The 20250-nt window shown below is 36.0% G+C and overlaps 1 protein-coding gene across 4 annotated transcripts in view; it reads left to right on the top strand.

Moving 5' to 3' along the window:
- Positions 1-20250, top strand: part of TASP1 (taspase 1) — a 309206-nt gene that overhangs the window by 6035 nt on the left and 282921 nt on the right. For 3 of the 4 annotated variants that reach the window (XM_049651145.1, XM_049651146.1, XM_049651147.1), the window contains exons 2-4: positions 3915-4133; positions 7638-7705; positions 9990-10058. In XM_049651145.1, the coding sequence (XP_049507102.1) occupies positions 3989-4133; positions 7638-7705; positions 9990-10058 (282 nt within the window). In that variant the 5' untranslated portion in view covers positions 3915-3988. Of the gene's footprint in view, positions 1-3914; positions 4134-7637; positions 7706-9989; positions 10059-15561; positions 15829-20250 lie in introns of those variants that run through there. The other variant, XM_049651148.1, reaches the window with a different exon arrangement.

The raw sequence follows: 20250 nt of genomic DNA, 5'->3' as shown, positions 1-20250 counted from the left end.
TTTTTTTTTTTTTTTTTTTTTTTTTTTTTTTTTTTTGTCTTTTGTTGGAACTCTTTATTAGGTCAGACCTTTAATAGGTTTTGAGTTAAACAAAAACTGATGTTGGAGTAGAAGTTGCTTCATTTCTAATTGAACTCAAAACATTCCGGTAACCATTGGGAGTTGGAGGCCAGAGTTGTACATTGGATAGCCTGTGTATTTAAGTTCCTTTCCTAGTCCAGCAGAACCTTCGGGCCAACATTTTTGGAGGAGTTTATGGAGATGACATGATTAGCTAAATATATTTCAGATATTCTCTCTCTGAGGGATGGTAGATTGCTCAAGAAATAGCATATTAATTCATCTTCCACATTTTATTTTTTTCAGATAAGCCTGAGAAGCAATGTTTTTAAATCTCTCATATATATATATATTTTTTTTTTTAAATCTCTCATATATATTAAAATGCTATTACATCAACCTTATTCATTGTAAAATATAGGTGTTTCAGTTTCTTACTTATGAAAGAATGCATCTGATAATGGTGAGTCAGAGTAGCTTGAAGTTTAATAACTCATACTGCTTGGATGTGTGTTCATTTTAACTGAAACTCTTAATTTTCCGAGGCCTGAGTTTTCACTCCACCTGTGTTTGTGGGACTATTGGGCCTAAGCTCATTTCATGGCTGGGTCAGACATGATGGCATGTATGCTAATCATTTAAATTCCACTTCGAAAAAAAATAAAAAAAAAAATCCACTTGGTCAACTGACACATGAATAAGTAGTAACCAAAGTCGAATAAGTGAAATAACCAAAGAGAAATAACTAAATAACCTAAGTCAAATAAGTGAAGTCATTAGAATAGAATCCTTCCTTAGAAAGTCAGCAATCACCACAAAACAAAAACAAAAGCAGGCATTTCAATTCATGTTTATTTAATCAATATCAGCATTCTTTTGTAATCCAAATTTTCTTCCTGCATTTATGAATATATATAAACATTTTAGTACAACAGCAAATATATTTTTTGATTTAAAACTATCTGTCCTTTAGGGACACCTGGGTAGCTCAGTCAGTTAAGCCTCCACCTCTGGTTTTGGCTCAGGTCATGATCTCATCCTTAGGGAGAGTGAGCCCTGCATTGGGCTGTGAATGGATGTGGGGAGCCTGCTTGGGATTCTTTCTCTCTCGTCCTCTCTGCCTCACCCCACTCAGGCTAACACTGTCTCAAAGTTAATAAATAAACATAAAAAAACCTCTATTTGTCCTTTTTTAAAAAAAATATATTTTTTTTAAAGCTTATTTATTTTGAGAGAGAGACAGTGTGAGTGGAGGAGCAACAGAGAGAGAGAATCCTTCTGTCAGGGCTATCAGCACAGAGCGCCCTTTAAATGAAATGTTCTGTGATAAAAATTCACTGGACTCTTTTTTTTCTATCAAACTTTTATTTTATTTTATTTTACTTCATTTTATTTTATTTTATTTTTTTATTTTTTATTCTCAAGTGAGATAACATGCAGTGTAGTCCTGGTTTCAGTAGAATCCAATGATTCATCATTTACGTATAACACCCAGTGCTCATCCCAACTAGTGCCCTCCTTAAAGCTCATCAGCCATTTTACCCACCTCCACCAATCCTCAGTTTGCTCTCTGTATTTAAGAGTCATGGTTTGCCTCCCTCTCTGTTTTTATCCTATTTTTCCTTCCCTTCCCCTATGATCGTCTGTTAAGTTTCTCAAATTCCACATATGAATGAGAACATATGATATCCGTCTTTCTCTGACTGACTTATTTCACTTAGTGTAATACCCTCCGGTTCCATCCACGTAGTTGCAGATGGCAAGATTTCATTCTTTTTGATTGCCGAGTAATACTCCATTGTATATATATACCATATCTTCTTTATCCATTCATCCATCGATGGACATTTGGGCTCTTTCCATACTTTGGCTATTGTTGATAGTGCTGCTATAAACATGGCGATGTATGCATCCCTTCTAAACAGCACACCTGTATCCCTTGGATAAATGCCTAGTAGTGCAATTGCCGGGTCGTAGGGTAGTTCTATTTTTAATTTTTTGAGGAACCTCCACACTGTTTTCCAGAGTGGCTGTACCAGTTTGTATTCCCACCAACACTTCAAGAGTTCCCGTTTCTTCACATCCTTGCCAACATCTGTTATTTCCTGAGTTGTTAATTTTAGCCACTCTGACTGGTGTGAGATGGTATCTCATTGTGGTTTTAATTTGTGTTTCCCTGATGATGAGCAATGTTGAACATCTTTTCATGTGTCTGTTAGCCATCTGGATGTCTTCTTTGGAAAAGTGTCTATTCATGTCTTCTGCCCATTTCTTCACTGGATTATTTGTTTTTTGGGTGTTGAGTTTGGTAAGTTCTTCATAGATTTTCGGTACTAACTCAAGGGACTCTTTTTAACCAAGAATTAAAAGAAGTTAAAATACTATATTGCAGTGCTTCTCAGACCACCTCTGGTGTAAAGAACCAACTTAAAAAAATTTTCAATCCATTGTTGACTATTTATTTTGTAAAGTGCAAATGAACCAAAACCCCAAACCAAAGAACTAAACCCCAAACAAAATGGAAGTATGGAACTATGAATGAAAGATAAAAATAAAAGCTCAATTTTTTATTATATTTAATAGATAAAAATTGCTTCAAAAATAGAAACAGAACAAGGAAATAGAAAAAAAATTACACAAGTTGTACACATTGTTTATTGAAAATGTGTATACAAACCAATTAAAATATTAATGAAATAATAATCTCTTGCACACTGGTAGCAAACCCTGGTCTGCAGACCACACTTTGAGAAACACCAGTTTTTTGGATTAGGCAGCTAAGTCACTTTTTATATTACTATTTATGTTTTATATTAGAAAAGAAAGACTTATGCCCCTCCCCATTTTAGAATAAAGTACAGATTTTTACCTGACAGTATGAATCTAGGTGTTTATGTCAGCCACCCAACTCTCAGATTTTCTTTAAATCTCTGTGTTGATTTTTAAATGATTCATTTTTCCCTAATCTGAGATATGTTCTGCCATACCATAATTACTGTTGTTAAGCCAAGATTGCTAGAAGCTTGTGAGCTTGTGAGAAAAATTAGGAACTTGGTGGTATAAGTTGTTTTTAGTTTGTCTCATTACATTTTATATGTCATCTATCGAGCACCTCAGAAACAAAGCTTTTCATGAAAATTAAGTATTTGCACAAGTGTTGTTATTTTCATTTCTTGGTTTGGTCTTACAATTTTGTTAGCATTTATGTTTTACAGTCAAGCTGTGGAGCATTGTACTGTTTGTCTTAAGTTCTTCACAGGCAAGTGCGAATCCGTTGCTTCATATCTTTAAGCAGCAATTTATAGATCTTAAATTTTCGCATCACACAAAAAACTAATTATGTGAGGTGATGGACATGTTAACTGATATTATTGTGGTGATCATTTCACAGTATGTGTGTGTGTCAAATCATTTTGTACGCCAATTTACATAATGTTATATGTCAGTTATATCGCAATAAAGCTGGTGAAAAAAGTAAGCTGCGACCTGGGCTTTATATCAAGGCACCATCTTTGATTCTACAATGTCCCAGAGATTATTAGTATTTGGTTTGGAGGGAGTAGAAAGTCATATTTAAGTTATATTGAGGTTTTCTACAGTGTATATGCAGTGAAAGATAAAATATCTTTAGACTCAGTAGGAAGTCTTTTTTCAACAGTTCTTTTGTTTATATGACTTCAAGCAAGTACTGTCTGTGGACAGAGATTTAAATCTTACCTTTTCATATTCTTTGTATTATCCAGTTAAATGACTTTAAAATTAGGTTTCTGGAAAGTTATCTTTGCACATATTTGTATAAGTTATGTTTGTGTTAGAGAGGGAAATGTATACCATCTTTGGCTGTTTTTCTTTAGGGTAATTCTTCTCCTGCAATTACTTTTGGATGGAAGTATGCACTTTCCCCAATAGAAGATGGTAATCTCAGAGAATGACCATGGAGAAGGGGATGAGTTCTGGAGAAGGGCTGCCTTCCAGATCATCTCAGGTTTCGGCTGCTAAAATAACAGTCAAAGAGTTGGAAACAAAGCAATCCCATAAGGAGAAGCGAGGGGGCTTTGTGTTGGTACATGCAGGTAAGCTCTAAGTGGGTGAGTCGGAAGATGAAAATAATGTTGATTTTTTTTTTCTTGCCTTGAAGTACACTGAGAATTGAATTTCACATCTGGAGGAGGCAAACTGCCAGAGAGGAGTTGGAACCAAAGAGTGACTTCAATACAGGCCTCTCCTATTCCCTACTTGGAAGATCTTATACTGACAGCTCTTCTTATGTCTTCTTTACTTCTCTACCCTGTTACTTACTTTCACCCCCTATATGTAATAGGTATAATTAAGTAGTGTTAGAATCAGACAAAGTAATTTTTTTTTTTAGTTTATTTATTTATTTTGAGAGAGACAGTGTGAGTGGGGCAGGTGCAGAGAGAGATGAAGAGAGAGAATCCTAAGCAGGCTCCACACTGCCAGTGCACAGCCCGATGTGGGGCTTGAACCCACGAAAGTGCAATATCATGACCTGAGCTGAAACCAAGAGTCGGATGCTTAACCAACTGAGCCACTCAGGTGCCCCAAAGTCATTTCTTAAACTCTAGTTTCTGTTTTTAAAAATAATGCTACTGAGAAATTTTACTGACCCCATATTGAGTTGTGGCCTTTTTAGAATAGAATTATACGATCATGGAGTTAGTTTGCCTTAATACTAAAAATGAGGAAGAGAGATTAAGTAGCTCCAGCCTTACGGCTAGTTTGCACTAGAGCCAGGTTGAGAAACCCTTATGTGGACCCTTAGTCCCAGTCTAGTGCTTTTGGTAATACATCAGCCCATAATCTCTACTTCAGAGGATCTGGGGGACAGACACAGTGAAGTTCAACTCCTGGGTCCCCACTCATTGAGGATTTTGGATTTCAGAGCAGGGCAGCTCTGCTCTCAGCAGGCTTTTTTTTTTTTTTTTTTTTCCCCTTTAGTCATTTTTATTTGCCTGCATTTATCTAAAATGCATGACTTCTGTGAAGGGAGAAGGAATGGCTGGATCTCCTTTTAACTATCCCCAGACAGTCAAACAGGGTGGGATCAAGATTAACTTTGATATGGGGTGAGGAGTAGAATTGTTTTTTCTTGCCAAACTGGTGTCCTGCCTGGTCATTAAACTTTGTCTATATCTAACTAGATAACTTGGGGAGTCTTACAGAATCTAATCCAGGAGAATCTAAGAAACCCAGGTTCAATTTGCTTTTCTTTCAAAAGATTTTTACAAAGAAATGAGGTAAATTTTAGAAATAACCCAGTTAGAAGTAGACTTGGGACCAGAAATGCCTGCCTTCAGACTCCTAGTCCGGGGCTCTTCCTACTATAATGTTGCTGGTGCACTGGTACCCAGTGTTATTTTATTTAGAATGAGTATGTGACAAACATACAAGAAAGGTTTAAAATTTTTGACAAGCAACAACATAGAGCTTTTGATTAGTTGGAAAGCATTGCTTTTTATGACTGTCATGGTAATGTCCCTCTTCTTTTACTCACTGGATGGGAATGGCTCTTAGATATCTTAGATAAGTTGGTGTTAGGGCCAGCAGTAATAGGCGGAAATTATGTGGATTAGAGTGACTCTTTTTCTAAACCATTAGAAGGTCAGATAGACTGACCATGGAGAAATATATATTTTGCACATTTAAGGGACGAAATTTCAATTCCTTATCCATTGTAGAGATCTTAAAGCTTTTTTCCCCCCCCACTAGAGGAGACTTGCCCAGATTTTAGTCATTTGAGTCTTAGATTCTTGATTTTTCCTAGTCTGTATACAACCTATACTGTTTACCTAATATCAAAAGGCTGAACACTTTTTACCTTAAAACTTTAAAGCTGAAACTTATCTTTACTCAAATGAAATGTCAGTATCACTTGCATGAGAAGAAAATAACTTAAAAAAATTTTTTTTTAAGGTTTATTTATTTTTGAGATAGAGACAGAGCATGAGCTGGGGAGGGGCAGAGAGAGAGGGAGACACAGAATCTGAAACAGGCTCCAGGCTGTGAGCTGTCAGCACAGAGCCTGACGCCGGGCTCGAACTCACAGACCGTGAGATCATGACCTGAGCCAAAGTTGGACGCTCAACCAACTGAGCCACCCAGGCGCCCCAAAAATAACTTTAAATACAGTGTAATTTACAGTGTAAATAACCAAACCAGTATAATTAAATTTTAGCTAAATCCTGTTGCATGTCTGTGGCTTAGATCCTAAGCCTACCTTTCCTTTGTTAAATAGAGAAATTAGCAAATGTTAACCAGATATTAAAGATGTATTGTGGCCATGCTGAGACTTTTCCCTTATTCAAAGGGGAGTTGTATGTTAATCCTATTAAAACTGTCATCCATACACTAAAGTTATTTATTTAGCAATAGTGTCCCATGATTTGGGAAATACTGCTGAAAGATTGAGGCCCCTAGATCTAAGGCGACAGACCTGTTAGAGAAGCATGAAAAGAGGCCTGTTAAATATTGGCATAGGCTCTATGAAGTTTTGAAGTTCTCTTGAGAAATAGGATTAGAATTTGGGTGTATGGATTCCTGTTGGTTTTGCATCTTTTCTGCTCTTCTGGGTCCCTGATTGATAGTTTCATGGGCTAGTTTTTTCTCTGACTTGAGGAAAGGTGGGTTAGGTTTGTGTTAGAGTCTGTAGGCCTACATGAACAGCCCTGAGGCTTAGAAATGCAGTTCTTAACCTTCTTTATGTTGGACCCCTGTAGGGCCTTGGTTCAGGGGAGTTGGGGGGAGTGATTCAGAGTTCTCTGTTAAAGAACTTTGTTTAGAAGCCTAATCATCAAGAGAGTTTCAGGGCCCTTGTCTTGGTTTCTTTCTTATTTATATTATTCTCAAGTCCCTAACTAAGCAAGTATTCACCCTCTTAGGGCAACACATTTCAGAGCCATTCTCTTGAGTAGGTTGCTGGGTGTTTAAGAGACAGGGACACCAGGATTTCTTATAGACACACATGAATGTGCTGTCGCTGAGGTTTCAGAGACACCCTGAGCTACAGTCCAGCAGTGAGAGGGTGTAAAAAGTTTGGATAGCAGTGATGGTATTTTGGTGGTTGTGGGAAATAACTTCAAATGTTATGTAGAAACTACCTAGTTTTCTGGTTATTTTTAAGGATTCAGGATTCTGAGCAGTTATTTGCCAAATGGCAGGGGCTTTCTAAAGGTCAACAGAAAGGAAAGTGAAGGGACTCTGTCCCTGACACCTCCTGGGTTATCAACTCCAGACCAAAAAAAACACAAAAAACAAAAAACCTGACTTTGGAGAGAGGTTTTTGAAAGGAGATGATCTTGGTGGAGTCCCTTTGGGGATATGAGCTATTTTTAGTGCCTCTGTCAGGAAAATAGCCTTTGAAAAAGAAGGTAAGGCATGGCATTAAAAAGGCTATGGTAGAGAAGGAGGCGATTAGATTTTGAAAACTCCATACATGGAGGATAATACTTTTATTGTCACCAAGGGAGCATTAGTTTGTATGAACTATGTATATAATATAAGCAAAATCTCTGATATTTTAATGATGACTAGCAATCGGTTGTTTTTTTCCACTACAGGTGCAGGTTATCATTCTGAGTCCAAAGCCAAGGAATATAAACATGTATGCAAACGAGCTTGTCAGAAGGTATGAACAGAGTGTGTATGATGGAAACATTTCAGTTTTGACCAGCAAGCAGCTTTACCTTGAAATTCAAAATTTTAAGGTTTGACTTAGAAGAGAGTCTTTAGTTTGGACCATGAAATTATTTTGCTCATATTTGCGGGGTCTTTTGTTTTGTTTTGTTTGTATTTTTTATTCTCCAAATGATGCTTAGATCTTTCCCTCCCTTTCCCAGATTAAAGTCTGTATTTTTGGAAATGTGGGCACATAATCATATATCTTTTAATCTTTGCAAAGGCATTGAGCTCCATTGAAGGAGTAGGGAAAACATTTCAAAGGCAGCCAGTGTATCTTTCAATGAAGAGAAGAAAATAAGTAATAAAAAATTAAAATGGGTACTTTCTTAGGGAGATTATCCTGTACTTTTTCCTTCTGTTTTTCATTATGTAGTTTGTATCATAGCAAATTCATTGTCATTCCTGAGTTTAGCTTTGCCCTTGTTCTCGGTTGTGCTTTTTTTTCTCTTTGGTTTTTGAGGTTTTGCTAAATTGTTGAATACTTAATTTGGATGCAGGAATGGACTCAGAAGTAATATTGTTTGTTTTTATTTTGATCTTGACTGTATACTCTTACTGGCAAAGCATCCATTACTTTTTATGCAAATACAATGTTAATGGATATTATATATCGAGTAAATTTGGGTCTCTCCCTGCTCTTTTCGTTTATATTTAAATACCATTGAAAAGAAAGATTATGAGTCATTAATGAAATCCCATAAGTAAGAAAATTTTGTTATAGGGATTTTATCGTTTTTTAAATTTATAATGAAGCTAGAAGTTCTCTAAACTATTTCATATTTTTTCTTATTTTTTAATTTTGTAAGTTTTTATTGTCTGCAATGTTTTGTATCACTATAGTCCTAGAATCCTAATACATCTTGAATGTATAATCAGCCTTCTCAATCTATACAATGAATGAACTTATTAAAAGCTTAATGAGGAATACAGCTCTTAATTTTTGAGCATTCTCTTTTGTTGACTAAATTGGAGCTTTAATTGTTCATTTAGAAATCAGTTTTCCTTCTCTCTCTCCCCTTTATACTTAAGAAATAAGGTGATTTTATAGGCCGTTACTCTGTATAATTCATATTACAAAAGAACATTGTTTGTTTATCTCAATATTTTGTACAGTGGTCTGCCCTTATCTATGGGGGATATGTTCCAAGACCCCCAGTGGATGCCTGGAACTGCAGATAGTACCAAACCCTATATGTACTTGTTTTTCCCTATATATACATACGTATGATAAAGTTTACTTTATAAATTAGGCACAATAAGAGATTAACAACAACAATAATAAAATAGAACAGTTATACTGTGTGTATATAAAAGTTATGTGAATGTGGTCTTTCTCTGTCAAAATATCATATTGTACTGTACTTACCCCTTCTTCTTCTTGTAATGATGTGAGATGATAAAATGCCTACATGATGGGATGAAGTGAGGTGTATAATGTAAGCATGATGATGTAAGCGCTAGGCTACTGTTAACCTTTTGATGATATGTTAGAAGGAGGATTATCTTCTAGACTGCATTTGACTGGGGGTAACTGAAATTGAGGATAAGGGGGAACTACTATAGTACCAAAAATGCTTTTGTCACATATATATGTCCATCTAAATGTTTGTGTGACTTAGAGTCACTGCTTTTTAGTTAGGGATGTGGAGAGGAAAACAGTGGGAAAAGATGTTATTAGCTAAGTCTGAGATTCAATTATGAATATGAAGTATAAATTATCAGGGTATTTATGTATTTATTTTTGTCTTTCTCCAAATTTTTATGTAAATTCCAGTTAGTTAGCATACAGTGTAATATCAGGTTCAGGTGTAGAATTTAGTTATTCATCACTTACATAGAACACCCGGCGCTCATCACAAGTGCCCTCCTTTGAATTATCAGGATATTTAAACGAAACTGAATTTGATAATATCTATGGCTATTTGAATTGCCCTGTGATGATTGAAGCCCTTCCACTTATTAAATTGCCTGCACTTTTCATTTAGTGGCTAGATTGTATTCATTGTCTTAATTGGAATTATCAGTGAGCTATATCATAAATTATACTAAATATAAACACTTGCTTGTTTTAAATCTAAGTGGTTTATGTCTTGAGGTACAGAATGGGACTAGTGATCAATTTTTATTAACTTTAAATGTCTCCTATACTTCTTTATGGCCTTGGAAAGTTTCTGGGCCTATTTGGGAAGTTGTGGTTTTACAATGAATAATCTCTCCCCTTGGTTTCATAGGCAATTGAAAAGCTACAGGCTGGTGCTCTTGCTACAGATGCAGTGACCGCAGCTCTGGTGGAACTCGAGGTATTTCTTTTCTCTATGTTTTATTGAAAATATTTATGAGTTTATGTTCATTATTCTTAAATGACATAAAAGTATTGAGTTAGTTAACCATCAATTATATGACCAGTGTTTCCCAACTGTATTAACAAAGTTATGAAGAGCCCTGTGATATTGCTAGGTTATTTTCCTTGGGGACTTCTCTTAGTAACATAAAAGTTGGTTAAATCAACCCTGCCTCCCTCCCCCCCCCCTTTCTGTGAGATTCATGAATGCTAAAGTTACTGGTGTTTGGGTACTTAAATTTTCTTAATATGTTCAGTAGGAAAATTCCTGAAGTTAACTCCTCTTCCCCAAAAGTAATATATTAGAGAAGAAAAAATTTCAGCTGTCTAGAAGTATCTAAAGTGAAAGGGAAGTTTCCTCATAAGCCTGACAGTTAGATCTATATCCTGAAGCTATGCTCTGTGAAGTGTGACTTGTCCAGTGTGATTGTTAAGTTGGTCTCTGGTTAACTGAAGACATTGAGGAATTCAGTGGGGAGGCTCTCAAGTTTGCTATAATTTGTTGCAATCTGAGTGTTTCCTTGTTCTTATAATCTGGAACTTTGAGGATGAATTTGTCCTGGAGATATTGAGGCCTTCAGAAGACTGACTTTTGTTGATCAAACTTTTAGAAGATAGATAGATAGATAGATAGATAGATAGATTTGTATCAGTCTATTTAGAGGATTATAGTGAGCCAATAGTTTTCTGGTTGAGAACACTACTTGGGAAATCAAATAAGATATGAAGATAAAACAGTGATGAGTTTGAGGTAGGAGGTGAATGGAGTAGGTCTTCCCAAGTTGACTGGATTGTGGCTCTTTTGTTTACACCCTCATTTCAGAGCACCTACCCAGTCATGCCAGGCCTTGCTTTTCCCTACAAAAATTGTCCAGGAGTTTACCAGAAGTCTTAGCCCTGTTTTCTGTTTATTCCCCTGATTAGTTGTAGAGCTACACTTTTGATCACTCTTTGTGGATTTTAATCTATCCTATTAATGCCTTCAGATTGGTCCAAGTGTATTCAAAGAAGGTGAACATATATGATGGGTACAAATTCTATTGTAGTGTGGTCCCTGAGAGAGACATCTAACTTGGGGTATGTTGTTCCCTCCTCTTGTGACTGATGCATCTCATACCAGATCTACTAGTCATTAGCCCTGGGCACCTCACAGATTCTCCTTGACTCAGTTTCTCATTTATAATATGGGGGTAATTTCTGTTTCATAGAGTTCTGAAGATTAACCGAATTAATGTGTGACAACCACTTAGGTCATTGTATGGCACATAGTAAGCACCCCTTAAAAGTTAGTAATTATTGCTATTATGAAGTGCTTTGGAAATGATATATATGAGGTGAATATTTATGGTAACTGTCAATGACACATTTTTACAATGTCAAGAAAAGGTTAATTATCATGGAGGAAAGGAGAAAAGTGCTTCAAGAAAGAAGATTGATATATTAACTACCAGATCTTACCTTTACTCAAAACACACACACACAAGGAAAGCTTCATCTATCTTAATTCAATTGTTAATTGCAAATTACTGTCCTTTGTGCATAAGACAATGTCCTGAGATAATCTGTGCATGGAATCAGTGTGGGTCCAGGGAAAGAAAAAGAAGGTTAATGAGTAGCTGGGGGATATACTGTAATGGCAATTGTAAATACAAAATTGAGCAAAATTAAGTTTTTCTTTTCTCTTCATCTTAAAATAACTTTAATTTTCTCAAGTTATACTTATATCATGTTGAATATTTTATTACATTTTTCTCCAGTGATGAATCAATCATACTTTTAAAGAGTTTACTTATTTATGCTTAAAAGTGATTGAAGATACATTCTGAAATAGTAAGTAGCTCATGAGTAAGTGAGCTTTATAGTTTAAAATGATGACCTCTGCTTTTTAAGAGTGTGGATAAGAAGTTCTTTTTTAAACAAACTTGTTCTATTTTTGACTGGACTATGTTATATGGATGAATACTGACCTAAGTGAGTGTAGTGTACTCCTCCCCCTAACCCCCATTGTTAAATCTGGAGAAGAATTTCAATTAATTATCTTTAAAAAATAATTTTTATGTGGAGTCTTTGAAATATGTTAATAGTTTAAAGGCTAAGGCTAGCTGGAAGAATTTTCTTAAATCTTAAGAATTATTGGAAGTTGTGCTTATACTGCCCCCTGCAGTTTCAGCCACTTTGATTCACCACCTTTAAACAAGGTGAGGTTTTCAAGTAGAGTTCAGTTGAAGGAGTATTATAATAGTTTGGGTCAATAGAAAGCTACAAGAAAATCAGATTCTAATATTTTCTATACTTAGAAAGATATAAATAACAATTTTGAGTCCTTTCAGCTTACTGAAAAGTCCCAGAGAATCTGATTTATAATGTGTTATGTTTACTTTGAGAGTAACTACTTATCTTTAAGTTTAATCAATCTATTTGGTAAAGCTAAGTCTTGTCCTGATTACCAAAGCCATACCTTTGCTTTTTGACTTTGGGATGTACTTTTTGAGTAAAAAAAGGGCCCCCTTTTAAAAACCTGTCTGCTACTTTACTACTTAGGCAGATACTGAAATCGGTTTGAATTCCTTGAACACTGTGGACTGAAATGACTGAAGTAGTTTCATGGTCCTTACTGGCTAGAAGGGATATCTGGCCTTGTATTTAAAAAAAAATATGAGAATTGCAGTTACCCAAATAGTCAAAAGTATAATGATCTCAACTCCATGCCATAGGGGAGGAAGAGACAAGATAAAAGAAGTTTATACCTAGAGACACATACACACTTAATGCAGGCCACCCAGACTCATCATTTTGAGCTTTTTTTGGAAGCTGGTTACCTTGTGTAGTTTCATTTTCCTCGTCTACCACTACAGACAAGTGGAGTCATCCTAAGACAACCACTTCTGGACACTAGAGGGGTGTTTCCATCATTTAAATAAGGGAGGAGGTGAGTGCATAAGTTTCTGCCTTTAACTGACCAGCTTCTCTCTTCAGGGTTTTGGGAGGGAAGGTGGCCAGTCCCATTTGAGAGGTGTTCTGCAGTTTGGGAATGAAAATGATATGATACCAAAGTGTATTTTGTTTATCTTCAAAATGTGAGGGAGGAAATGGAAATGTCAGTTTATAGATCATATTTTAATTTATTGTTAAATTTATTTGGTCCTATTGTTTCATTTAGCTATTTATAGCTTTTTGAGATTATCCTTATAACTCATGGGAAAGTGACTTCTATTTATTGGATAGTACATTTCTGATGTCACTCATAGTAGAGAAGACAGGTATCATGAACCATCTTGATCTTCCTGTCTGGGGCTATGCATCTGGAAGACAGTTGTTTTTATGGCCGCTTCGGGAATAGTTTTGGTTCAGGTAGTGGCAGTGGATTGTAAATTCTAGACCGTAATTGGCACATTTCACATGGTATAGCTTCTAATGCGAATTTCTTCTTTGAGGAAATTGGCTTTAGATCTGGATGAGTCATGATGCAGCTGCTAAAGTAGAAAGTGTATCATGGATTCTGATGGAAAACACACTACTCATAAAATACTTGCTGAAACTCTCTTTGCACATTGATGTTTTTCTATAAAAGTATTAAGACCCAGCTTTAAAATTTCTAATAAGGAATTATAGGTGATATGGGAATGACAGACTTTGGAGAGGTTATTGATGAATCTGGCTGAGAGTTTGAATATCTTGGTGTAGACTTTGAGAGATTTTGGCCAATTCATTTTGAAAACTGGTTATTTTAGTAGGTAGAATATTGTGCATTAAACATAGTGGTAGATACAGCTTTCAAATTTCATATAGTGAAAGGCAACTTGCACAGGCTCCTTTGTTGAAAATGTTTTGTTGAGTTTATGTTATTTTAAGTGGACCCTGCAGTTCTTTCATTGACTTGATTTGATTCATCCTTTAAGGCTCCCTGTGGTCAGAGGAGATGGTAGTTCATGGTTGAAGCTAGTTTATTGTTCAAATGTTTTAGCATTTAAAGAGCACATTATATTGGGCACATATTTTCATATCTGTCTGCCTCAAACAGTCTATTGTCTTTGGTCCCTATATAATCCAATATAATGCTTGCTTATAAACTCTAGGAAAATTCTTTAAGAAGTAACTTCTTATCCAGATGGCTGATAGTTTAGGGTGTGAGAGAGAAAAAAGTATTTACATTATTATATACTTATATTATTACATATAATATTGTTACACATTTATCTGTCTCTACATCCTCTTATACCCAGAGCCAGCTCTGCATGCATTTCTTTAAAGCAGGGATCTCCAGAAGGTCATCATTGTGTACTAGTCTGTTGTTGGTACCCTGGTCCAGGCCTCTGGGCAGCTGCAGGATTAGGCCACACCCCCTTCTCTTGGGCTGGAATTGTCTATATGCCACTGGGAGAGAGAGCACCTAAGGCTTGCCTGTCCTTGAAATGCTTAGTGGTCATGGAGATGGTATGGATTGCTCATGGCATATGGGTATATCTAAGATGGAAGGAAACATATGGGAAGCGCTGATATACCTCACTTTCTCTCAACAAACCTGTTTGCAAGTTTGTTTGTGGTGTTTTTGTGAGTAGACACTTAACCACATCTTGCCTCCTACCCAACTTCAGTGTTTGTTTTTTGTTGTTGTTGTTGCAAATAAATAGGGGTTTGCTTTATAGGCATTTCTGTTTATTTGGGAGGTTAGAAAAGTATGCAAATAAATAAGCATCTCCAATTTTCTGAACATTTTCTGTTTTGCAGAAATCATCTTTTCATAAGCAGAGGGTAGCTGAGTATTTCAGTGGTTCCTTGCTTCCTCCGCCCCTCCTCTCCCCCAAGGGGCTGCGCTGAACACATTGGAAAGACAGTTTGATGCATTTAGCTCACAAATACACAAGTGTCCATTAACCATAATGTGACTGATGAGTCCAATTTTAGACCTAACACTCTTGAAAGTCTCATTTTTCTCTTCAATTGAAAATATCTTTTATTCTCTATAATATGGGGAGGATCTGTGTTTATATATTTGAAGCAAAGAGTTTTTTGTTTTCATTTTTAAAGTGTTTATTTTTGAGGTGGGGGTGGGGGGGAGAGGCAGAGAGAGAGGAAGAAAGAGAATCCCAAGCAAACTCTGCGTTGTCAGCCCAGAGCCTGATGCGGGACTTGAACCCAGGAAACAACGACCTGAGCAGAAATCAAGAGTCAGATGCTTAACCGACTGAGCCACCTAGGCACCCCTTGAAGCAGAGTTTTACTTCTTTTCCTTTGTAGTACTTAACCCGTTTTCATTGCATAAAATTTGAGTTTTGACTTTAGATGCTCTTTTTCCTTTTTTTTTTCCAACTTAGTATCATTGATTATTTCAGTCAACTACCCCATTTGCCTGTCTGTTTAGCATTATTTCCAGTGGTGCTTCAGTATTTCTGTGTATTCCAGCTGTTTATAGAGTCTTTATGTTTCTCTGCATTTTTTTTTTTTTTGTTTTATTTTTTGAGGTGTACATACACAGTTACACTTCATGGAGTTGCATCCAGCCAAGTGTCCATGTTCTTCTTGTGAAGAGGCAGAGAAAATCACCTCTCCCAAGAATTTCCACCTTCTGACCAAGGGAAATGTGTCCTGAGGAGCTGTACGCAGATGGGAGGCAACTTGTTTGCTTGTTCTGCTGCTAGAGCATTGATTTAATTAGAAGACAGGCTGTGGGTGGCCATGTGCAGACAAAGAAGCACCAGACAGAGCCCAGTTAGCCTGGGACAGTAAAAGTAAGTTACGCTCTTTTTAAAACACTTTTGAGTACTGATGCTGATTCTTGCCTTTAATACTAAGGGGCAACTTGTAACTTACTGTTTGTGTTTACACAATAGGTACATCTATCTGTTCTTTTTGTAAGACCCTAGAAATTAAATGTGCTCTCTAGCACAAAGTACCTGCTTAATGGACAAGCAGTGATTTTTTTTCCTTTAAATTTTTTTAGAACAATAAGAAGACTGAGTCACTTATTACATTCTAAATTAATTTTGCACTGCATCAAAACCATGTATTAGTTTTTGATGAAGTCAGAACACTGAAGTACAGAGCTTGTTGTGTTTTACTTTGTACTGATGGGAACATGAAACATTTTTCACTTTTTTTCTAGCCATTTCTTGATGAGTTGTGTGACCTTATCAGATGTATTCATATTGGCTAAATCTAGTAGAAGATACGGTCCAAGACCAGACTTAGCAGTTCCCGAGGAGCATGTAGCTTTATGAATGAACCTTCAGTTTGCTCTTGGAATTGTTCTTCTCCGAACATACTACAATACTTTTATATATTAAAGCCACATTTGGTGGAATGGTGGAATTGGTGGTAATCTGTATTTTGGCTGTGTGAAAGCAATTTAGACTTATGAATTGAGTGTAAAATATCTTCTTGTCCTGTATTAATAGAGTTATCAGATTCATTGGCCCTTAGATTTATAGTGTAGTGATTATTGAATCATTTTGTGTGTGTGTGTGTGTGTGTGCATGTGCTTGTGCATTTGGGGCATCAGTTTTATAATTGAATATCTACTGTATTTTTTTGTTTTATTTTAAAATTTTTTTTATTTTTTTGTAATTTCTGGGCTAAGAAGCTTTTTCTGTGTTCAGCAAAATCATGGGCTGATATCATGCAGGTCAATCTGTAAGACTGCCCTTTGATTTTAAATTTTTGCCCATTTTCTCAGACCTGGCTTTTATTTAGAATCTGGAAAGGAATGAGGAAGAAACTTAAGTTACATGATTTTTAGGAATCCAATCAAGATAACATCCTAACTCCTGCTCCAAAGTAGAACAAAATATTGCTTCAATTTTCTTTGATTCATTTTGTCTGTCTAGTTTTTATGTGTATAGTAGGCTTTACCTAAATGCTAGAATGATGCAGGATTGCATCGCACTCTAGCAGAGCAAACAGCTTAAAATTGAATTCTAGGCATTCCAGTTGATGAAAGTTCTTTGGTCATTACCACTGCCGGGGAGTTTTTACTGGTAGTCATTCTCACTCAGGGTCTAACCTCCTTCATGGTACACACATTTCCTGGCAGTTCATGACATGCTTATACTATAACATAGGACATCAACGCTGTTAACACTTGTTAGGCTTCTTAGAAGATTCAGGGTGAGGCATTTATTTATGTTTTCTTCTCTTGGAGTACATGCAGATGTTAACATTTTCTAGTGTGCTGGAAGTCTTTGTAATAAAAAGAAGCATTATAAGTTACTACTTATTAAGTTAGTAATACTTCTTTCTCCCTTCCAATTCTTACCATGTCCTCACCTCGCATTTGATAGAAGGATGGTTTAAGTTACTGTAATTCCATGGTCTGTTAGATTCTTTTTGAGTGATATTTCCATATTATTGTCAACATGGTTAAAAGGTATAATTATTTATACCCTTTTGAAAGGAAGTGTATGTGGATGCCAAATTTGGCTCTACTAGAGAAACAGCTACATTTGTCTTTTCTATTGTACCTCTTGTGGAAAGGACAATTTCAGGTACTGTGTGTGCTAACCTCTTCCTGGACATCGTAAAGAATCCAACTAAAACAAAGTTTAAAACTATTTCAGATGTGCAAGTATATTGGAGCCAATATTTTATTTTAGAGATCTGTGTTGTGTTTGACAAGTAACTCTTTGTACTGCAATTCTGTGGCCTTCAATTAAAAAAAAAAACATGAAAGTAAATTGCTGTGATGTCCTTTTTCTACTTAATTAATTATGATATATGTTTATTTGCAAATTAGTCAGATTAATAATAGAAAGGAGATTCATAAAGATCTGCAGTGCTTTTTATTAAAATGTTTTTTGTAATAAATTAGAGAAAAATATGGTCCTATTTTTTGACAGAATACTGTATGCCAGATCAACAAATGCTCTAATGAACAAGTATCAAACATTTGTTGTATTTATTCTGACATTTCCAGAAGAGTTTGGATATTTCAAGAAGATCATAAAAAGTCTTAGTTCCTAATACATACGCTGTTGTGTGTGAAGGTTTTTTTTCTCCCAACATAAAATATGTTGTCTTTTGTGTTATTGAATAGTTAAAAAAATGAACTGTCGCAGATGCTAAAACTGGGTATTCAACATACTATATTTGACTCAAATGTTCACAGAGTGTGATGCAAACAAATGTTCTCTCAACTTACATCCAGGATAGCTAAAATATTACTTTAACACATGTTAAAAGTAGAGCACTGTAACTATTTGGCTAGATATAATTCCGGGCTGTCTAAGTTGAGTAATTTCCTCAGGCATTCCAACTTTGATCAACCGCAGCAAGAACTTTTAGCATGTCTGTAAAGCAGCCAGTGCATCTGTAAATATGTCCTGAGGTAGAGAGAAAAGAGAATGCCAAAAAAAGAAAGAATACTTTCTGTCATTAAGGAGCAGTTACAGAATGAAAATGGAAAGTTTTTTGTTTCCCTAGGAACTCTTTTTAGATCATTGAGCCTCTGATGTCTAAGCATGCCCTGTGGTTCTGTATTAATGAATGAAAGATACCTCATTTGGGCCTAGTAAAAATGTTTTTGGCTAACTCTGCTGCTGAGACTTATTGGTTAGAGTCCATTAATTCTTAAACTTTCCAGTCTTTCTTAATGTAATGTTAAGTGGCTAAAAATCTAACATAAACAATAGTATATATCAGTCAAGTGGGTCTTGCTTGTTTTTAATTGGCTAGTATTTGAGTGAAATATGATCCTATTTTAGAGAATAGTTCTAAGTTTGTTTTCAACACATGGATGAAAGAAAAAAAAGGGTTTCTGGGTTTTGTTTTCAGTGACCTGAAAATGAATTTGCAAATATCTACTGGTTTCTATACAGAAGCATTAACTAAGAATATTTATAATGGTAAATTGCCCTGTGTTATGTTGGGAGCTGCATGTTTCTCATATTTTTAGACACAGCATGCTCCTATCACATTGATATCACTTGGCCTGAAGATCTTTCAAGGAGTTAACAACTACTCGCAAAGTGGATATTAAATGGAATGTTCTGTCTAGCTTCTTTCCAACCATGTTGACTACAGTCTCATGATAACAAATACTATGACCTTTTAATTAGCTCCAGTTGTGAAAATTCTCCTTTTTGGGTCAATATTGTATCAGACATTACGACAAATCCATAATCTTGTAATTTCCTTGTGGCAGATCTCTATTGTCCACATTCTTCAGTCAGTCAGTCAGTCAAAACAAGGTTAACCCAGTTAAATAAAATTTACTAGTAGTAGGGGCACCTAGGTGGCTCAGTCAGTTAAACATCCGACTTTGGTTCAGGTCATGATCTTGAGGCTCATGGGTTCGAGCCCCACATCGGGCTCTGTGCTGACAGCTCAGAGTGGGGATCCTTCTTCGGATTCTGTGTGTCCCTCTGTCTCTGCCCCTCCCCTGCTGGAGTTCTGTTTCTCTGTCTCTGTCTCTGTCTCTCTCAAAAATAAAACATTAAAGATTAAAAAAATTACTAGTACTAAAAAAAAGTTTTATTGTAGTTTTACCATCTTTTCATGGTGACCCCCCCCCCCCCCCCCCCCCCCCCTCAGGCAGTATATATTGGTAGATTTATACCTTTTTAAGCCCATCCCCTGTATCCTGAAAGAGGTGTAGAGAAATGGTGAATGGGAAAGTTGTGGAGGATAGGTAGGGGAAGGGCAAGGCCTGGGTAAACTAATTGTGATTTTCATGGACAGGGTACTTGAGCAGATTTCTGAGTTGGTTACCTTGTTACTGTTTCTTTGTTTACCCAAGAATTTTTCTTCCTGTAAATATTGTCCATCTGAATGCCATAATTTCTTCAAATTTAATGCTTATTTAGTTTCATGTGCTTATTGCTTTGATCTTGAAATCATTACAGTTCACACTGAGATGAGAGCCAACTTTCTAAAACAATGTGGAATCTGATATCTAATTTATAGATAGGTTCTTACTATCCTTTAATTATTTCACCTGATTTGCGCTTTGTCTTTTTTTACGTTACCTGAATATTGAAGCCCCCACCCCATGGAGCTATGTAAGCTGTGTGTGTGTGTGTGTGTGTGTGTGTGTGTGTGTGTGTGTGTTGTTTTTTGAGTTTTTCTGCTCCAAACTACTGGCTCCAAAGAATATCGTGTTTTATCATTTTGATATGTCAGTTCACCATTAAGTAAAGTTCTATATGAAGTAGACTAAT

The sequence above is a fragment of the Panthera uncia genome (genome assembly GCF_023721935.1).
Source record: "Panthera uncia isolate 11264 chromosome A3 unlocalized genomic scaffold, Puncia_PCG_1.0 HiC_scaffold_11, whole genome shotgun sequence".
NCBI lineage: Eukaryota > Metazoa > Chordata > Mammalia > Carnivora > Felidae > Panthera > Panthera uncia.
The sequence above is the reverse complement of the archived record's forward strand: the minus strand, read 5'-3'. Positions and strand labels throughout refer to the sequence as shown.